This window comes from Parasteatoda tepidariorum, chromosome 12, assembly GCF_982258835.1.
Source record: "Parasteatoda tepidariorum strain Cologne lab strain chromosome 12, Ptep-v5.0, whole genome shotgun sequence".
In the NCBI taxonomy this organism is placed as follows: Eukaryota; Metazoa; Arthropoda; class Arachnida; order Araneae; family Theridiidae; genus Parasteatoda; species Parasteatoda tepidariorum.
This window is the reverse complement of record NC_141766.1, coordinates 21155005-21177238: the sequence shown is the minus strand read 5'-3', so window position 1 is coordinate 21177238 and position 22234 is coordinate 21155005. Positions and strand designations below refer to the sequence as shown.

Below are 22234 nucleotides of genomic sequence, written 5' to 3'. Positions count from 1 at the left end.
GTAATTTCAGTGTCAGCCACCGATGGCTGACGCGGTGCTCAACGTGTTAATAAATGATTTTGTAAATATAAAGAAATTTCAATAAATTTTTTTTTTTTATCGTAGACTTAAATAATTGCAAATAATTACGAATTTCAAAATTATAGTTCGGAAGTTTTTACCTTTAACGTAGAAAAAGACACCGGAGTTTCAAGCTGTATTTCATAACCATAAATTATTAAGGTGCCCGATATAATATTTTTAATAAAAATTGTGCATCAAAAGTTTAAATTAGTTTCTCGTTAAAATGTGCCTGAATTATAGTCCTTTTTTTTCAGAACAATAAAATTTAGCAATTTTGGTGCTTTTACAGAACATGTAGTTGAAATATATTGAGACATTGCGGTGCAGCTGCTTATAAATATTATTATTTTAACTAATATCCTTCATTTCTTTAGCCTGTCTCCTCTTTAATCTAGCATTAGAAAAGGTAATAAGAGATTCAAAAATCAATAACAGAGGAACTATATTTAATAAGTCAATACAATTGTTGGCTTTTGCTGACGATATAGGAATTATTGCTCGAACACCAAGAGCACTTGAAGAGGCCTTTATTTCTTTAGAGAAAGAGGCCCTGAAGATGGGTCTAAAAATAAATGAAAATAAAACTAAATATATGCCTTGTACTAAAACAGCCCACAGGAGTACCCATCTAAAAATTGGGGGACATTCATTCGAGGTAGTGGACAGCTTCACGTATTTAGGCTCTGAAATAAATAACAGGAACGATGTAACTGCAGAAATACGAAAGAGAATCACAGCAGCAAATAGGTGCCTTTATGGATTAAGAAAGTTTTTAAGATCAAATGTAATCAAGAGAAAAACAAAGCTGTTATTATTTAAAGGCCTCATTAGGTCAGTTTTAACATATGCTTGTGAAACATGGACATTGACTCGTGCAGATGAAGAAATGCTGAGCATATTTGAGAGAAAGATATTACGGTGCATTTTTGGAGGAATTAATAAAAACGGTCAGTGGTTAAGAAGATCAAATTTAGAACTCTATCGATCATATAATGAACCAGACATCATAAGATTCATTAAGGTCCAAAAGATAAAATGGGCAGGCCACTTAGTAAGAATGGAAGAAGACCGTATTGTGAAAAAGATTTTTGATGCCCGGCCGACAGGAACACGTAGAAGGGGCAGGCCAAATCTCAGATGGCTAGATACCCTGGAGAAAGATTTATCTATATTAAAAATAAAGAATTGGAAGTCCATTGCCAAAAGAAGGACAGCTTGGAAAAAACTACTGGAGAAGGCCAAGGCCCATCCTGGGCTGTCGAGCCAGTGAGGAAGGAAGGAATATCCTTCATTTGAAAGATTTAATTATTCATATAGTTTAAATGACAAGTAATATTTAACACAAATAAGTTAATTTATATTGAAATTAATACTATTTTAAATCTAAAAGATATTTTTTTAAAAATACTCTAATTTAAGCATCAAGTAATATCTAATAATTAAAAAAAACAATAAATAAAATAAAACTAATACTGTTTGCAAACAAAAAATTATCATTGAAAAAGATGGAGGAGGAAATGTCCCCTGCATGATTCTTCACTTTGTTAAGCAGGTTCCCTTATACTAGATCACTGTGTGTTATGGAAGTAAAGATTTAACTAGGATATAAAGCATGCTGAAATTTTCATTAGCGTTTTTCTTGGAATTGACTGTCGAGTAGCGTGCTTTGTCATTTTAAAAGGTGATTTCTCGTAAGGTAAGAAACCGATATACCAAGTTTCACCCCAAGTGAATTTTCCCAGCCGTGCATGCATTGAATTGAACAAAAAGAAAATTCCATATGAAATCATATATTTTTCACATCTACTTGTGATAAAAATAAAAACAAATTGCAGTGCGAAAATGTACATGGCAGAAATATAAAATATTTATAAAGCAAGGATGGACTGTAGGCAATATATTTATTTCAATTTTAGCAATAAGTTAACAATTTAAAATTTATATGTACAATAACATAAAATACACAATAACATATAATACACAATATTTGTTATATATAACAAAGACTGAACTGTTTCTATGGGTGTAATTTTTATTTATTCATATATTTTCATTTTAATTATTATTTTATTTACTTGATTGTTTTATTATTTTTGATTCATATATCTTTTTTCTGACTAATTTTTAAAACGCATGGCTATTTAATTACTATAAATAAATAAATTATTGTAATAATTACGACAATTGATAAAAGGTTTAAAATAATTATGCCTTAAAGATACCCTAAATTATGTTATTGAGATTAGCTAAATCTTCAATTATTTTTATATAAGTAAATGATATTGCATAAAATATAATACGTAAAGCCTTTATCAAAGTTTTCGCAACTGTCACTGTCAAGCATTGTTAAATAATTTTAGGAAATAGGAATATTCTTTTTAAATGAAAACAGATTTAATAAGAATGAATTCCTAAAAAGAAGTTTTAGTTCCATGAATGTTTAGCCTCAATCAATTAACAAAATTTGAACATGAGCACTCAAAATGAATGTTATCCATGGTGTAATCTCAAATAGTCCAAAATGCAACAAATTGTGATTCAAAATACAACAAAATTCCTTGCCTTAAAAAACATTTTCCTTAAATGTATAGAAGTATGAGTTTACAAAAAAAAAATAATAATAATAATACTTAGAAAAACATATAAGGTATATTTTACAAACTTTTTTAGTCAGGTGAACAGTTACATTCAGCAGAGGAAAAAAAATCTGTAGCAGAAAGTGCTGCAAGGTACAACACTAATGTTCGCATTAAAAGACAGTATATAACTTAAACTTCGATTTTTAAAAACTACAAATTAGTCTTTTGTACTACAATCAATTCCTTAGAAAATTAAATACAAAACATGAATTCTGTTAAATAGATGATGTTCTAGTAAAAGAATAAATTCCTGAAACCACAAACTGGTCATGTCTCCAAAACAAAGAAATATTTCATTCCATCGCCTTATGAATAACTTTTTGCTTGATTTCCATCAGCATATTTCTTTAACTGAAATAAATATAAATACATTACAATAGTCATAACAAATAACAAGATGAGTAAAACTCTTATTAAATGTAGTAAGAAAATCTAACAAAATTTCTTGGGATACTAAAATATTTTTAAAGACTGTTATTTTACTGTCAATGGTAAAAAAAAAAGGTAGATAACTTTAATATAAAATAAGCATTTTAAAACAACTGTTACAGCTTTATCATTAAAAAAATGATGCAAATATTTCAGGATATTTAATAAAAAACCTTTTATTCCAGCTGAAAACAAGATATACATAGATAATAGATCTGTTTAAAACTGCAATCAGTTTTATTTTTTCAGAATTAATAACCACATATATTGCGAGGAAAAAGGTATTTACTTATATGACATAAAGAATGGAAAATAAGCATAGAAATCTTTTTAAAAACCTTGCATTAATAAAAATCAATGACACACCTTTTGTAATATCTTTTTAAAATCAACTGAGATCATTTTAATTTGGACATATGATTCTCAATGAAAAGTTTTTTTTAGTTAAATTCAGCAAGAAAACTTTCTTAGAAATTTGTTGTTAAGGGAAAATGTAAAAGACTTAAATAATACATATACAGTGAAGCCTCCTGTTATGGACACTCCCGCAAAACGGACGCCTCTCAATATGGACATACTTCTAAGTCCCCAGGAATCTTCTATGAATAAACCATTATGTACATTCTCCGCAAAGCGGACACTCCCGTAACCGGACAAGGACAGTCCTTTTGGCCCTGAAACGCTATTTTCTATCTCTTCAAATCGGAGACTACCTTTTCTAAATTTAAAAAAAAAAAAAAAAAATGCAACTTTTCACCATTTTTGAAGCATGTAAATTTTTTACCTTTTCCATAACTAAAAATATTGTTACGCTATTTCCCTATGGAAGAATCAATCTTTCTCCTGTCACCTTGCCTTATCTTTGTAAAGAAAGGAGAGAAAATAATACTGCTCTCCAGAAATAATTTGGACAGCAGCATCTTTTGATTGTTGCATCTGAACCACACAGGTTATGAGATCCCTCAAGTTGAAATGACATCTTAAATGCTTTCAATGCTTCTTCCTCATTGAACATTTCTTTAATTTTCTTATCAATTTAAAGACTGTATTTAACACAGCTGGGGTAGAAAAGAGAACAGAAGCATAATCTTTGCCGTGTTCATATAAATGAAACATTTATTCAGACACTTGATAGATGATCAATTGTGAATAATCAACTCAATAAGTCCTCATAATTTACAGGTATGCATTGCTTATTTTTCTGTAAATCGTGGGAGGTTTACTTTCAAGAAGGTATTAACCACATTCCCTATCAAATGATAGGTAGGTGTAAGGGGATGTAAACCTAACAATTGAAACCGACTGAGGACTGAAAGCTCCTATTCAGTATCATATGTCTAACTTGAGTGTCTATGCTAATAGGAAAATTATATTAATTTATCTGTAGCTACATCTAGAATTATGTATTTTTATCAAACTTCTGCATATATTCCTTTTTATCTCTTTCAAAGCTTGAATAAATATCCTTGTTGATAGTTATTCTAGATTATATAATTATTTCTATATCTTTGAAAATATTCTAAAAACAGTTTACGGTGTTAAACTTCGTTATTAGGGTACCCTTCCCGTAAACAGACAATTTTTTTGATCCCAAGAATGTCCGCTTAACGGAAGTTTTACCATACATAAAATAAAATTTGAGTAACTTACTTTATGCTCCTCTTTCTCCAGAGAATTTGAAATGCTTGGTGGTGGAGCATTGGGAGGAGGAAATATTGATGGTAAACGTGGAACTGAACTGATGTTACTTCTTTTTATTGGCTTTGGAAAGATATCACAGAGTGCAGGAAAATGAGTTATTTCTCCTAGTAAAGCTAAAAGAATGATTTCAAATCACTAATGAAAAAAAATAATTTAAGGTTAAAAAAAACATATTAACCACAGCATCATGAACTCAAAGTGGAGGGATGAAAGTTGAGAGATCATCAGTTGAGAGAGGCATCAAAAATTTAAAATATCAAAAACCATAATATTTTAAAATGTCAGTATAAAAACAATAAGAGCTGAAATGCCAACATGAATGTAACATGTATTTACTTAAAAAAGTAGTAACTTTTAACGATGATACTATTTTTTCTTCTTCATTTGCATTTAGATCTCTGTTTTATTTTTCAATTCTGCCATCTTCCTTTTTGATGCATTGCCTCATGCTGTGACCTCATATAATATTCTTGATTCATCCCAATCAATACTTCTTGCAAATTTTTTATCTACAGTATGCAATTCTTCATTGAGTATATCTTTCTTTAAAATTCATTAAAATAGAAAGTTTTGGACTATCATATGGACAGCCCAAGCAGGCTGCAATCATATCTTATATGTTTTTAGAAATTGACAGTTTAGGCAACTTGGAAATCTCACAAACATGGAAATCTCGCTTTAAGAAATGGTTCAGAAAATTATTTTTAAAAAAAGTCTAAGAAATAAAGTTCAAGAAAATCATTTAAATTCTTTAAAAATTGAGTGGAGACATCTTTGGCGATCAAAAATTTTTTCGTAAATCTAAGGATACCAAGAAATGTATTCAGCTCAGCTATTAGAGCTTTTTTCTATTACCAGAATTACAAATGCTTAAGGAATTTAGGACTTTTTGTGATATTGAAAATTTTGTGCTATCCAAGGATATAATAGCAATGTTTTAGGGTAGATAAATCACCAAAAAAATTTTACATATATTTCAGAACTCGTAATTTAAACTTTAATGACCCCATGCCATATTTATTGAAGTTAACAATAAAAAATTTCTAATGCAATTATAACTAATGGTAACCAGTTATTTATCAAAAGAAGATGTTAAATATTTTCTGAAAAATTGCATATGATTTCAACGAGAATGTAAAAGAGTTATAAATAATCAGTAGTTAAAAATATTTGCTTTAACTTTAAATAAACTATTACCTATTTTAGAATCAATTACAGATTTGAATAACTGAAACGCATTTTCAAATCAACATACTTTAGGAATTTCTTAACAGATCTTTGTATTGTACAATCGTCTAGCATGTGTTAAGTGCTCAAGTTTTGCTTAGATAAAAAATAAAACTTTTGCTGCATCCTTCTTAACAATAGCAAAAATTGTAGGTAGGATTATGCTTTTTAGACAAAAACCTAGTAATTGAACTAAATAGTGCAAAATAAAATATCCCTTAACTCAACTTTCCTGTGTTGTACATTAAAACTAAGATGTGAAACAATAGTTATATATTAAAAATCAAAAGACATTTAACATGTTTTAGAATAACATATGGCTGACTAAAAAGCAAAAAAGAAAATCCAAATAGGCAAGAAACAATATGCTAAGAAAAAACATACAAGAAATATGAATCAACTAGTCAATGTACAGTAAAATTTTCACATCTACAGCTTAAAAAATTTTTTACAAATTTGTTAACATTTTTAAAAGTTATGGGAGGTTAAATTAATCTTAAGGAAAAAAATTACTTTATTACAACTTTCTTTAAATCCATTAAACATTTAAGACTGCACACTCTTTTTGGTAATATTACAACCCCCAAATTTAGAAAAATACAATTGAGTGCTCCTTTTTGATATTGCAACACTTATATTGTTAATTCAAGGGGTCTTATCCCTTTAGGGGCAGTTACTACTTTAGATTTCCACACGCACACATCACCCAGCCATGGTTATTTTTAGAGCTTAATCTTTTAACAGCTATGGTAGAAATGCTATGGAATTTTGACCTTGATCAGATGACATGTAAAGCACCTGATTTGGTACCCTTCTCTGCAAGCATCCACACTTTAATCAATGAGAGGACTTTCAACCACGACAGATTTAAAGTGCATCTTGTTATGTATACAACTGTTGTTTTGTCATTTGTTGTTTTCAGGAAAGTTCCCTAGCTCTCCACCAGAGGTTTGAGCGATGTCTTGATTGACTATGCACTCAAAGAGCTCATAAACTTGCATGATCCTAAAATCCATACTGTTTAGAATAATATTGTCATAACATACAAAATTTTAATCAAATCAACCAGATATTTTTTATCTGTACTTTTTCTGATCTAGAATAAAGAAAAATTGACTATTTCATATCTTTGCCAAAATAGATCATTACTATTTGACAACTGAATTGGAATGCATTATAGATAGAATACATTTTGTAAAAAAGTATCTGAACGATTAAAGCATTTTCCTAATAGTTCATACAACTGAACAATCTTTGTAAACATACATAGTATAGCTCATATAATTGAAGTAACCGAACTATTATTCATTTTATATAACTAAACTACTATTTCTTTTAGTTGTAAACAGAAATACTCCAAGGTATTTATTAATGAAAAAATGCTTTGGGTAAGTTTAAAAGGGAAAATATCTTAAAATATATTTCTTATAAATGCAAAAAAGAGAAACATTTAACCAATGATAAAATATTCATAGTTGTACAATATTAATGCGTATATGTTGTAACTGCAACCATATAAGTACCTAGTTAGAACAAATATTTTAATCCTAATTCTTAGTGTATTAAATAATTAACATCACTTTGCTCTCACTTTTTTTCTTTGGCACATAGCTATTTTTCTCCATTTCAGTTGAAGAAGGATTCTTTATTGGAGGTAAGACATCTTTGCAAACATACATAGAGGGAAGCATGATTTTGTCAACTTGGTTAAAGTAATTAGTATAATAGCATGGAGGAATATTTTTGTAGAATTCCAAAGGTTGTAAATTGGCTTGTTTGTTTAAAATGTTACATTGAGGAGGAGTAAGACGTTGACGACTCTGCTGAAATTTTTGTCTCCTAAAACATTAAAAGATAAAAAATGCACCATGTAACACAAAGAGTAATATATAATTAAATCATAAGATTTACAAAATTGTTTAATTGAATTCTAGATTAATTGAATCTAACGTTCCATATGTGCTAATATTTTCTGAACGATTTGTTTCAGAACAGAGAAAGGCTACAAAGAGTGCATTTACTACTGAATAGTGAACAGTATTTTAGTTATATGAAAGCTTTGAGTTATAAAACAAACCTTTAACTACAAATATAGAATTTTACATAATATAATAGAGAAAAGATATAATATTCAGCAGTTCATAGTAAAACATAAAATTCTCATAAAATTAATGCAAAGTTGAATGCATTGAAAGCTAATGGATTGAAAATACTTGAAGAACCATCTATGCTTAAATCATAAATAATTATTGAATATTTAGAAATGAAATAAAATGCAAATAAAAAGCATATTTCACATGTTGATTGTCGTCATACTTGAAATTTAGTTAGTTTTAAACTGTTTGAACTTTTAGTTTTAAACTGTTCTTTCCAAGCAGAGATTATCCATTGAATGATATCAATAAACAACAGCTTGCTAAGTGGAAAAGAAACCAGCCTGTATCTGAAAATGAGTTTGTGGAATATCTATTTACTTTTCAGCATAGGAAGCCATTTTTTCTAATATGATTTAAAGTTAAAATACGGAAGAAAATTTTGGTAAAAATTTAGCAGTATACGTAGGGAAATTTCTGCACAACTAGACCAAGTAATTTGACAATTAACCAAATACTTTAGAACAACTATACATTAAAAATATTTCATAAAAAATTGATAGAATGAAAGGTTTCTTTTCATATCTTTAAGAAATTTTATATTTCCTAATTTCAATATACAGTTATTGTTAGTAATAGTAAAGAGTCAGCAATATATTAGCAAGAAGTTGAATTACTCACATCCAGTAACACAAAATTAAAAAAAAAGTACTTGGACTTTATTAAAGCAAAAAACCAAATTAATCATTAAATATAAGTGTGGGGATAATATTAAATGACCATGTCAACCATCATCTATGAAAAGGTACCGCAACAAATCAACTGTTCAATGTGGACCATCCATCGAAGTAGGCATATTCAAATTGAAATGGGCGTTACTTTCAAGATCGGCATGCTCATTTCGAAGTGAGAGTTTCTGTCAAGGTAGGCATGTTCACATCACGTTCGAATGTCACCAATGTGGGAAGAGTTGTTTTCGATAATGTCAACCTTCATCTATGAAAAGGTACACTAACATAGAATCGAGTTAACACGTCATATACTAGTGAATTGGAATTGTATTTTTGTACTGGCAGATACACTACATAAGCATTTTAAATACCACCCATCATTGCTTAAAACACTTTGAACTTCATGTTACAATAAAAGAATTTTAGTGCATATATGTAGAATGCTTTCGTAAGCCACACTTCAAAAATGTTCTCTCTGTCCACCTCTTTTGTTCAAAAACACTGCTTACCTTCAAATATTTTTATGATAGTATAAAATATAAAATACAAAACTTTTTATGTTTTTTTAGAAAATTAAATGCTTTATAGTAAATACATGAAGATATAAATTAGTTGATCGTACCGATCAGCAGCAGATATGGATGAGTCAAAAACAAGTTGGGCATTTTTTTCATTCTTATTGAACTGTGATGTTTTAAGAACAGGAATCTAAAAATGAAAAAATTTTGAATGAAGTAAGCACAATCATATTTCCTTTTTAAATCCATTGAGAAGCAAAATTAAATAAAAATTCTTAAGTTTTGCATAATAATTGACAGTAAAAAAGAATTGGAATTTTTTGAACTATTTAATTCATTCAAGTATTTTGCTTTGAGTCTATTTTTTTGGACAAGAACTAATTTCTGATTTTTGGTAAAATTTCGCTACAGGTAAGATCAAGAAGCCTGAGACATTTTTTTACTTGCAAAGTCCTAATTTCTTTGTAATTTTGACTTTTTTTTTTAACATTTTAATTTCAAGGGACTGTGTGTCACATCATAAAGAATATAAATTTTGATTAAAATATTTTTGTATTATCTTTTTTCAAAAATTTTAGGTAAATTTTAAGGGCAATATATGATTTTGGTAGGATAAAAACAGATCACACGGTAGTTTATTACATAACAGAAGATTATTACAATTTATCCACACACATCATAAATAATTGCAAGCCATAAAATAAAGCTCTGAAATTTATTAAGTCAAGAATAAAATCTCTAAAGTGTAAAAATGAAATTTCAACTTTACATATTACCTATCAGAAATTAAGTGCATAATTCAGGAACAGGCAAAAGAGAGAATAAATCAAGAGAAAAAAATAAATTAACACCAACTTGGATTTTTATTTAATTTTTACCTTCTTAATCAAAACTTTATTATTACCCTTTACCTTACTTTATTAAGAAAAACTATTGTGTGATATTATTAGATTTAAAATTAGCAATTTATATAAGAAGTTAGAGAAAAACAAATTAATCATGATCATTTTTCTAATATATTCTTGATATGATTTGTGAGATTCTTTTACTGCCCTCAATAGTGTTGTGGTGATCTTCAACACTCCTCCATAATTTTGAATGGTATCTTTGATTAGTCTAAGAGACATAATAGTATTCTTATGGTGACTCACATTAAGCATTGCTTTATTTATTGAAAAACCTCTCTCAGGATCAGAATTCCCATGTGGCAAAATTAAAACAGTTTTAATTAATGTAGTTAAATTCTTATATTTTAGATTATTGCTTTTATATTTATATTTAGCCTTTAACTCTAATTTTTTAGGAACACCAACAAAATTTTATTAGATTTTTAGGGTTTGCACATAGTTTTGGGAATTTTATGAATTTCAGGGGGAATGCGACCCCTGTATTATACATTTTTTAAAAATATCAAACAAAAAAGCAATTTAGCAGATCCATATTTTCTTTATTTACATTTAAGTAGAAATATTTTTCAAGTTCATTTTCTTCATGTACATAAATAAAATAAATCTATATAAAAACAGAAATTTTAATGTATCATGTTTTGACATTCATGTTATAAAAGTAAAGTAAATTAATTTGTGTAAAGTTTATTCAAAGTAAAATTAATTTGTAGGTTGGCTATAAATTATAGGAAGCTTAGAATAATTAAGTTGATCAGGCAAATTTTCAAATATATTAAATCGTTATAAAGTTTACAGCAATTCATTTCCCTCATGCACTGAAAATTTAGATTTTTTCTGCAACCCTAGCAAAATCTCTATGGAACCCAATTTAAGCATCCTTGCACTAGAGAATGTCCCCACTTGCCAGATTTCACAATAACTCTACCAATTATATTGAATATGATTCCTAAAGCATTAGCAAAACTATCAAGAATAGATACCAAGTTTCATAGATCTGTTTTTAAATTGCTTAATTTTTTACAAGTTCTTACATAAGTGATAGACTGTTCTAGTTCAGGTGGAAATTACCATAGCAGTTGTGTACAATTCTACAAAATATTTTTTGATCAAAATAAATATTTTTTTTAAAAAATAGAAAAAGTGTAAAAGTATCAAACTTTTCTTAAGAAATAAAAATTGAAGGTAACAAAGATAATAAGTTTTAAAAGTCACTTACTTTGCTTGAAAATTTCTTGCTTTTATTATTTGGTGAAGAAAGATTATTGATAGATTTTAGTCTGTAATAATAATAAAATCAATGCAGTTTATTATAATATATGAAAAATGCACACATAAAAAAACACATAATATATTTCAAGCATTTAATTATTTATACATATACACTGATTAATAGGATACAGCTGGTACACACATACTGGTTTTTAAAATGGAAATATTTAAAAATTTATTAAAAATTCTATAATCTGAGAAATTTAAACCTCAAAACTTAACTCTTGGAAATATATGAGAAGAATATATTGGAAATAAAATACTTTTGTTATGCATATGAAGAATACAGAATCATAATAATTTATTACTATTTGGTTTGAATATGTTCCCATTTAACAGCCAATTTAATAATATTTATATTAAGAGATAGTAGCAACAAGTTAACTAAGAGACAAAATTTTTCTAAGGAGTTATAACAATATAAAAAGGGTAAAAGGTAAATTATTATGCATTTCTTGTAACCTTAATATATAGCTACAAAAATATAAATAATATATATTTATTGCCCTATGTATTTAGATTGAAAATTTACTTTGACTAACTGAATGACAGAAGTGACATCTTACACATTCAAATTAAGCTGCCAGTCATAATATTTATAATATAATAAATTTATTGCTTTTCAAATGTATACTTTGAATGCTGAAATATTTTTTTTAAAAAGGAAAATAAAATTGAGTAAAGATAAGAGACACAAATGTTACATTTTCTGGAGAATATGTTACATTATTTTTGATTACAGAAAAACATAAAATTATCTCATACAGAAACAGGGGGAAAAATCACTCATCTAGAAGTAGAAAAGAAAAAAATGTGTTTAAAACCTAGCACAGCTGTATCCAATATTTTACTTATAGGAAAGTAATGTATCAGTGAAGATTCAGAATACAATGTAATAATTTTAATTATTATTTCGTTTATTTATAGTAAAATATCAATTATAATATAAGCTGAACACTAAAAAGTTTAGACAAAAAAAAAGTGAATAAAAAATTTTGCTATTGATTATAAACCAATAGCTTTTAACTCATTTGACTTTAAAGTTATTAATAAAATTATTTTTGCATAACTCACTTGTGTGGAAATTTTCTCTCAACAGTTTGAAAGCATTCATTTTTAGATGTATCCTAGAGAAAGAAACACAAAAAGTATAAGCATAAACAAACAACATTCTACTCCCTCCTCCAGAAAAAAATTGCATTTGTCGCATCATTTAATACTACACAAATGTAAATGACAAAAAAAATTAAAGGCTTAATTGGTTGCAGTAGGATATAATCAAATTAAAAATGTAGATTATTCAGAATTATATTCCCCTGTTGTAAACATAGAATTATTTAGGTTATCAATATCATTATCTGCAAAATTTGATTTATGTGTGTCCAAGTTTTTGATATTAGAACTTATTTCTATGGAGATATTGAAGAAACTCTATAAATGGAAATTCCACCTGGATATGAAGAAAAGTATGGTTAGAACAAAGTTAGTAAATTAAATTGTAGCATATATGGTCTACCTTAGTCTGGTAGAAATTGGCATATCAAATTAAAAAATGAACTATAAAAGATTAACTTCAGATTAACTTCAACCAACTTCAGATTAACTTCAGATCTTAAAAAGATTAACTTCAACCAACTTGTATCTAATAATTGTGTATTGACTAAAACTGACAAAATTGATTTTTTTGCTATTTGTATGTGTGTTGATCACTTAGCAATATATTCTAATAATTCTAAATTATGTGAGGATATATTCTTTAAACTTAAGCAACCATTTGATTTAAATGAAAATAATGAAAATTCTAAATTTTCTAGGTAAGTTTTAAATCATAAAAGCGGAATTATTTATCCCCAACTCAGTATATTGAATCATTAATAAACAAATATGACCTAGAAAAATGTAAGAAAACCAATCTTCCTACATATAAGGTGAGGATAGATGTTTTAATCCTAGATGATTTAGTCAATCAAACAGATTATCAGGAAATTATAGGTGAACTTTTATATTTAGCTAACAGTCCAGATATTTCATTCATAACTAGTTATTTATCACAATTTAATAAATGTCCTGAAAAAAGGCATTACATTTTGGCTAAAAAGTTTTTAAATGTTTAAACGGTTCAAAAGGGAAAATTTTGTTTTATGATAAATACTTTTAAACTGTAGAGAAAATGCAAGCTGGAGAAATGGTTAAGGAAGTAAATCCTTTTCAGGGTGTGTAGTTAGATATTCCTCTGATCTTGTGGAAAAGCAGAAAACAAAGAATTATTAGACTCTCAACATGTGAAGCAGCACTATTTGCTATTGTTGAAACAGCAAGAGAATTAATATAGATTATAAATATGTTAAGTGAAATTAATGGTAAAAATTTCATTAAAGTTTCAACTGAAGCTTATTTTGATAGTCAAGCATCCATTGATTGGTTAAATAATGGTAAATCAAATAAAACTAGATATGCAAATTTAAAATGTTATTTTGTTAGAGATATGATTAATGATAAAATTTTAAAGACAGTTTATCATAATACTAATGACAATATTTCTGATTTCTTAACAAAAGCTGTTAGTGGATAAGTTAAAATTTTCTTTGGAAAAAAAAAGTTTATTTAAAAATTTATATTGATGGATATGTTATTGTTACAGTTATTATGTTTCAAAAAGTAAAACCCTTTTTGCAGTAGGGGAGTGTATTATTAAATGATGCTACAAAGATTTTTCTTTTTAATGACACTAGGTGGCAGTCTGTGTTTCTTTGATTTTCTGTATCTTGTTAATAAACGTTACTTCATCCTTTGTTGTTTAATTGTGTTGCTCTAGAGCGACAAAAATAAAGTACTTACCTATTTTGTTATCTGGGAGTAAGCTATATTACAGGTTTAAAATGCAATATTATGAACATAATTATTCCTTAATTCTAACTTTGTAAGTAACTTCACAAGTATAATAAAAAAATAACTAAATAAAAACTACATTTAAACTGATACACTTACATTTATAGTTTCAATAATGTCCAATTTTTTTTCTCCCTTGAAGTTTTAAAATACTAAGAAGTTTAACCCGAATTCAACCAAGGTTGGCAAGGCTTTGAATACTATAAGCATAATACTATAAATATACTTTGAATACTATAAGTAAGAGCAAGAGTTTAATTGTTCATTTATTCAATTTTTTTCTTTTACTAAGAAATTTTTAAAAAATCAACCAAGACAGACAAGTTTTGAATATAATATTAAGTGCAACAGTTTCTTCAAACTAAATTATCCAATGACTAATAAACTTAAATAACTTTTTCAAACTGTCTTTACCTTTTCATATTGAAAATTTTATTATAAATAAATATACTAAAGAAAGTGACTACCAGAAAAAAAAAAAACTTATTCCATAAAAAAAAGAACATATTCCTAGAAATAAAAAGCACTTGTTTGTAATCATTTTCACACAATAATTTCCCATGTATTACAGTTTATTTCTTAAACATATAATAATATCTATAATATAAATAATCTATAATATTATAATTAAATATATCTATATATCAATTATTAATATATTATATTAATAATCTATATTAACTTTATTACTTGCACAACTCGTTTCACTGCATATATTTTATTTCTAGATTTCTTCCAAGTCGAGATAAATAAGAACTTTGCAAATTATTTCCTTTAAAGAGTGGTAAAAGATAGAAAACAAAAACTCTTCAAAAGAAATCCAATCAATCTTTTATTTAATTAAAATAAAAGTGAAAATATCACATAAAAAGTTTTTATGGCAAATAATTTTTAAATAAAAAAAAACAGGTTTTCAATTTTCTGAAAAAAATATAGCTCAATTTATCATTAATTATACATGCCATTCAGAAAACCATTCAAGAATGGAAAAACATGCAGACAAAGAAAATCATATTTCTATAATGTCTTTTAATAAGATCATGCACGTAAATACTAGTCAAGTAAATCAATATTAGTCATTCTTCTGAAGGGAAGAAACTGCCAACATTTTATGTCAAGTGTTTTCCAATAAAAATGTTAGTTCTAGTATGTTTTTTTTATAAGCTCTGACATGCCAGTTATCTCTAACATACTCATCACAAATAGTCATTCTTAACAATAGCCGAAGTTTATCAACAATTTATTTATTACTGTGTTTTTGGTTAAAAATTCAAGCTTTTCATTTATTTGTAGCATGCCAGTCATCTCAAACACATTCTCCAACATTAACCCATTTTCAATAACTGGAAAAACTTACCAACATTTCATTTGCTTTTTCCTCTATTCTATGATCATTCATTTTTTTATTACTCAAACAATATTTATTATGTAAAACTGGTTTGTTCAAATAAGGCCTCTCCATACTTTCACAAGTAATTGATAAGTTAAGAGTCACTATTATGAAAGCAAATGCAGTTATGAGTCACTTTTATTGTAATTTATAAAAAATGATGATCTCACAAAAGGAAAACTAATAAATATGCAAATTAAATGTAAATTTAATTTATAAATACTTACTTAGTTGTTTTAGAATAGTAGACTTTAAACACTTCATGCATTTTTCTCTGCAAACTCATACTGTTTTCAATGTAACTCTGAAAATACAAAAGCTAGTATATAAGTCTGGTAGTTATATAATCTAGTAGCACTTCATGCCCCTTTCCGTACTGCAGCTCTGAGGCTGAATTTCTGAGGCCGGGCAAGTTTCAGCCTTTCCTTACATCAGTGGGACAATAAAATTAATACCAAACATGCTTGGGGCAAAACACTGGGGGTTCCAGGTTTGGCTAACCATCTAATCGGAGCATCTACTCTGGTAGCCCACAACCTAAGGTCAAGAAAATTGGGATAGCAACAGTAAGCCCTGCTCTTGATGGGCTGTTGCGACACTAAATTTAGTTTAAGTCTGAACCTTTCACTATCAAATAATTTTTTCAGTTATACTTAAACAAAAAGTCAGAGGTAAATAAGATTTATTGTTAAGATTATTAAAATCAAAATAAGATTTATTGTTAAGACGATCATCATTAAGATATAGGCCCAAAGTGAAACAGCAGCTTTTCTTTATAATAGTTTGAATTTTTTTAGTTGATAGTTCTTAAATTTTAGTTCCCAACATATAGCAAAAAAGTTTTTAAAAAAATATATAAAAAGGATCTAATTTTTGATTGCAATTTGACAGATCTATTAGACTATATTTTCTACATTGTAGCTACACTTGATGTATTAGTGGACCAAAATCTGAATCTGTCTAAAAATTAAAATATTTGTTTATTCAAAAAAAAGTGCATATTTTGCTTATTCTTGTAAATCCATGCCTAAAAATCCATGGCAGTGACATAAAAATGAAAATTGGAAACTCAATGCAAAAATTGAGAACACAGGTTACCTGAGACTGACCAGCAGAGAATATTAGTATACATGATGAAATTGATGATAATGGAAAGAGGTTGAATTTTGCATATGTATCCAACCAAACCTTATGGTTGGAAGACCCAGGTACCATGTTTTAAAATAAAGACATATAAAACAACTTGGAAATCACCAGACAGAAATACCACAAATCAAATTGACCAAGTACCCCTCCGCAGAGGATCAAAATTGTGATGGCATGTCTTCGGATCATCCTCCGGGATGTTTCCCAAACCGTCGCCAATAGCCCATTGTGCAGCTCTAGTGCGACGTAAATTAACAACAACAACTGGTAGATCTTAGATACAAGAACAACTTGATGGCTTAGTTACAGATGAGCAAATGCAGACTCAGCCCACTGGGTGCTTAGATATAGACTATATAAATAAGATAATAAAAAAATATGATGCATTTAAATCAACAAATTTGCAAGAATTGAGTAAACCAATGTAAATAATGGATAATAATAAATTTAAATTAAGAGAGAGAATGCACGCAAGAATACTGAAGAGAGGAGAACAGATTGAACTCACTGAAATAGATAATTGTGGAAAGACTAAAAAAGCTCTTTTATGTATCAAAAAAGGATAAGGATTGGTTTGACGCTTAATATTTGGAAGGCAATCTCAATAAAAATAAAGCTCAGCAACAATTCAAAACCATCACACAAAAAATGCTGAAGAATTATACAAAGAACTAAGAAAAGAATTACTCAGGAGAGAAAATGAGAAGTACAAGAAGAATAATTTAGAGATCTGAAAATTTTGAAGTCTCAAAAAGAAACTATAAAATATTATTAATTATTAAATTACATAAAATATGAAGATTGATGTTGTAAGATCTTTAGATTCATAGTTTTTCTTCTAAAATACAGTATGAAACTCCAGAAACACACAGTGGGGAGGTAAAAGCTTTTATGCCAGTAAAAAACTTAAAAATCTCACTTTTTGGGAGTAAAAATATGTATCAAGAGGCACCAAAGAAATACACCAAAACAATAAAAAGCCTCAATAGTTTCAGTTAAGCTAAACAAAATAGATATAAAAAGAGTCAAACAATTAAAGTTTAAAATGTCAATTGGAAGAAATTAATAAAACTGAGTTCACCAAGTACTATTATAAATTTGTTGATTGAAGCTTAAAACATTCTACTTAAAATAAATTTTAAAACTATGAAAATCAATAAAAATATAAGTGATCACTTTTAATATGCTAGGTAAGTTTTTAGATATAGATAAATGATTTATTTTCAAAAAACAACCATTTAGTTTAAGTCAATAATTTTAAAAAAAATTGAAATTAAATGAATTTAAATCAAACCTTGATTTGAATGCATACACTTTTTTTACGAATTTATACTAAGTATTTCATATATACAGCTGTAAACTAATACATATATTTTAGAATCCTTGTCAAAAACTAAGTATTTAGATCATAAAAAGATAGATATAAATATTTCAATGATAAAAATTTATAACTCTATCAAACTATGACTAACCATTACAGAAAACAAGTGCTGTAATTGTTTGAAATGATCAAAACCCTATATGGGGAATAAAAAAGCTGTTAACATTTTAGCTTTCAAAATTATTCTTTAAATCATTTAATATTTCATTACCTCTGTTTCATTCGAAATAAAAGAAAAAACTTCAACAGAAACAGGGGTGCCTTGCCCATTCCCTCTCTAAAAGCTAAAGGGGAAACGCCCTCCACATTTCGACAAACAACAAAAACTATGCATAAGTATTTTATTTAAACAACAATTTCTTAGTTATATCTGATATATCTGAATTATAATTGATTCATTGTTAGAAATATTTTATAAAAACTTATCTTCAGAATAAATACGGGGAAAAACGGTCTCTTTAAGATCGCAATGCAAAACAGACACACAAAACAGTGATGTGTTCTCTTTAAAAAGTAAATCAATTAAAAAAACTCATTCCATTCAGGCCCAGCTTTGATGTTACAAAACATTTACTCAAATGTAACTAGTTCTTTTTTTAAAAAAAATAATTTATATGCAAGCATTAATTTAATGTGTGATTACAAGAAATTTTAAAATGTCATATTTTTTTATTATGTACCTCTTACAATTAAGGTTGGCAAGTTTCTGCCGAGGTGGTTAAAACCACAGGTAGAAACCGGTTAAAACTTGCAGGGCAGAAACTCAGAAAATGACATAAAAGTAAGTACTGAGATTGACATACAATGGATAATTCATTGAAAAAACAATTAAATGTTAAACAAAGTACAATTTATTTACAAAATTATCACCATTCAAATTCAAATATTACATTGTTTGCACTCTGCAGTTATCTATAACAAAAGACAAGTTTTGATGCAGTTTCTAAACCTGAACAATTTCTCAATTTGCTATGCACGAATGAGAAAATTGAAAAACAAAAGATTAAAACTGTTACTGTTATAATAATTGGACTGTTGCCATGCAAATTATGTCTTGAAAAGAAAAAAACTATTTGAAAATAGCTCTATTCAGTAATGTTAAGAGTTAAATGATAATAATTACTGCATTTCAGAGTTTAATATAATAAACTAAAATCTAGTATTTATATTCATTATTACATTACTTTATTCTTTATTTTATATAAATATTTGATATAATGCACTCTTTATATTTAATGTAAACAAAATAATATATATTTACAAACAATGAATTAAAAAGTTTGTTACAGTTACATGGAGTTAAATTTTTCAGTTTACTTAAACAAAATGTCATTAAGCAATTACTAGAACTAATATAGAAGTTTTTTTAGTTTCTGCCAGTTTTTACCGGTTATAACCAGTTTCTGCCACTGGCATGGCAAAAATCAGTTTCTGCCGGCAAAAAGCCAACCCTGCTTAAAATAGTTAGGATTAATGTGAACATTATGAATCAATTAGCCAGGCTGTCAATCTTATAAGATGAAAATATTTACAAAAAGGATAATTTCATTATAATATACAATTGAGAAAGAAAAAAAACACTTACCTAAAGAACATTATTTTTATCAAATTATACCATAATACCAATTATTGGTATTAATAAATTTTTTAAGTTCATAAGAGCATGAAATGTTCACATTAATCCTTGTATATAAATTTACTTCGAAATATTTATTATATTAAATATATATTAATTAAATAAATATATATATAAATTGATAAAATGAAAAGAATTAAATATGTATATCAGGGTGCATAGCCAAATTTTTCGACAAAAAATAATCACTTTTCAAGCACTCGAAAATATTTTTAAGCACCTTCAAAAAAAATATATAATTAGGCAGGGTTGGCAAGTTTTTGACAATTGATCCGGATTTAACCGTCATGTTAAAAAAAAACTTTAATTTTGTTAGTTTTCCAGGCATAGTTTTTGACAATTGTCAAAAATCATGAAATTTTGAATCATAAAACGAATGGCGTTTTCATACGATAAAGGACAGATGGTACACCGAAATGGATTGGGGTTGAATTAATTGTGAAAACATTGAATATAACAATATGAAAAGTGTCTTTTTGCATAATACGTGAAAATCAACAGGGTAAAGGGAAAATTAAGCACTTTTTAAAAACATCCAATGAAAGGAGCACCTTTAATGCTACGCACCCTGTATATATATAATTTGTAATATATTTTAATTTATATCAATAATTAAGGCAATAAACATCAAATTTTTTGTCATGAGTTTTTTTAATGCTTTGTAGTCCATTCCTTTTTTTCTGGGCTGTTTTTCTTATGCATTTTCTTTGTTTACCTTTGAGAATACCACTTCTGAAGTATAATGGAAACAGTCATTTATACGTTTAACTTAGCTAAGTGGCTTGTCCACAAAACATTTTATAACAATTGTTAACAGTTAATAAAATACCAAAATTATCAGGAAACAAAATTTGTTACATAAGTGAAGAGGTTCCTTAAAACTTTTAAACATCTCTTTATTTTGCTCCTAACTTTTCCTCTTCATTTATGGGCGAGAACATCATTTTTTCCTGCCCTATTAAGATTGTTTAAGTCATTCATTTTGTCATTACTTTCCAATTCTTTTTCAAGTGATACCAACGAATTTAATTCTACCAAAATTAAAGAGTTTAGCTCATAAAATATGGAAAATACTTCAATTCCATTTTTGAAAAGAGACTGGTTAACACTGCAGTTATAAGAAATAAGGATTTGTTGCATAAAAGCTAAGATTTCTTTGAGAACTCCTAAATCATTTTCAGATCTAATAAAGATTTACAAAAATTATCAAAATAATAAACAAATTAAAAAAGATTTTAAAAAATATCTTCTAAATTAAAACTAAAATTTTAGTTCAATCAATCCATTGTTTATAAATGTGCTTATCTTTTAATGGAAATTTTAAGTTGAAGACATAATATGAACATGGCTAAAAAGAAGAATCCTAAATAAATGTTAAAAAAGCATCTTCCACTAAAAAAAAATTTGTAAAATCTAAAGCCCTAGCCAATAAAGTTCAATTATCCTCAAACTAAACCACTTGAAGCTAATGTGCTTCTCTGACTTGTTTTTTCACATAATAGCAATTTTGTGCATTGGCAAATATTTAACGATTTTTGCTGGAAAGTTGTGTCTTAGCACATAAAATATTTTAACTAACATTGGTAATTAATAAATCACAATACATAAGTAATGCTATTTTTCATAACATATATTTCATCTACTATTTTGAGAATCAGAATATATCAATTAAGCGTAGATACATACTTTATTTAAAACTGAGAATCAACAATAAAAAATGAAATACTAGTTATGAATATATTCATTAAACATCCCACTAATTTCTAAAAAAAGAAAATTTACGGCTGATCTAATGAAAATCTTTTATTTTTTAAAGAAAGTTTGTTTACAATAGAATTCATCCGCTTTTGACTCTTTCTTTTTGCTCAATGGAATTAATGGTTACTTTGTCACTATAACAAAACACAGATGGCGCTAACGATTACTATTAACACTTTCGGACTTCGTCGTAACACTTTCAGACTACTACTTCCGATTTATTTTTACGTCTAACTTTGAAAAAGCGGGCTAACAAATAAATATACTTGTAGTGTTTACAGTATAACATAGTATCAAATAGAGGTGGTACTATTTTTAATAGAACAAAACAAGTCCGTGCTTTCACCGATGATGTAATATTGATAGCAAGAAGTAAAAATGCACTTGTTGACCTTTTTAAAGATTTAACTAAAGAAGCTAGTCTTTTTGTTTTAGAAATAAATATTAATACGACCA

At 27.3% G+C, this 22234-nt stretch overlaps 1 protein-coding gene across 2 annotated transcripts; it reads right to left on the bottom strand.

Moving 5' to 3' along the window:
• Nucleotides 1-1945: 1945 nt before the first annotated feature.
• Nucleotides 1946-21878, bottom strand: LOC107440223 (uncharacterized). Of its 2 annotated transcripts, none has more exons than XM_087156153.1 (9): nt 21803-21878; nt 16085-16161; nt 15825-15961; nt 12653-12705; nt 11526-11586; nt 9506-9591; nt 7651-7898; nt 4782-4945; nt 1946-3053 (listed from the first exon to the last, which is right to left on the bottom strand). In XM_087156153.1, the coding sequence occupies exons 2-9, from the start codon at nt 16119-16121 to the stop codon at nt 3009-3011; spliced, it is 831 nt and encodes a 276-aa protein (XP_087012279.1). In that variant the 5' UTR covers nt 16122-16161; nt 21803-21878; the 3' UTR covers nt 1946-3008. The 2 variants fall into 2 exon arrangements, with proteins under 2 accessions (XP_087012279.1, XP_087012278.1); XM_087156152.1 differs by having other exon boundaries at nt 21707-21852.
• Between the last annotated feature and the right edge of the window lie 356 nt (nt 21879-22234).

What these genes read in the sequence shown, in the direction of transcription:
- LOC107440223 (XM_087156153.1), bottom strand. Translation starts at nt 16,121, where the DNA reads ATGAAGTGTTTAAAGTCTACTATTCTAAAACAACTAA. An exon ending in GCAAGAAATTTTCAAGCAAA is followed by an intron (nt 9,592 to 11,525) that starts GTAAGTGACTTT and finishes TTTCATTTTTAG; the next exon opens with ATTCCTGTTCTTAAAACATC. An exon ending in TCCATATCTGCTGCTGATCG is followed by an intron (nt 7,899 to 9,505) that starts GTACGATCAACT and finishes TTAATGTTTTAG; the next exon opens with GAGACAAAAATTTCAGCAGA.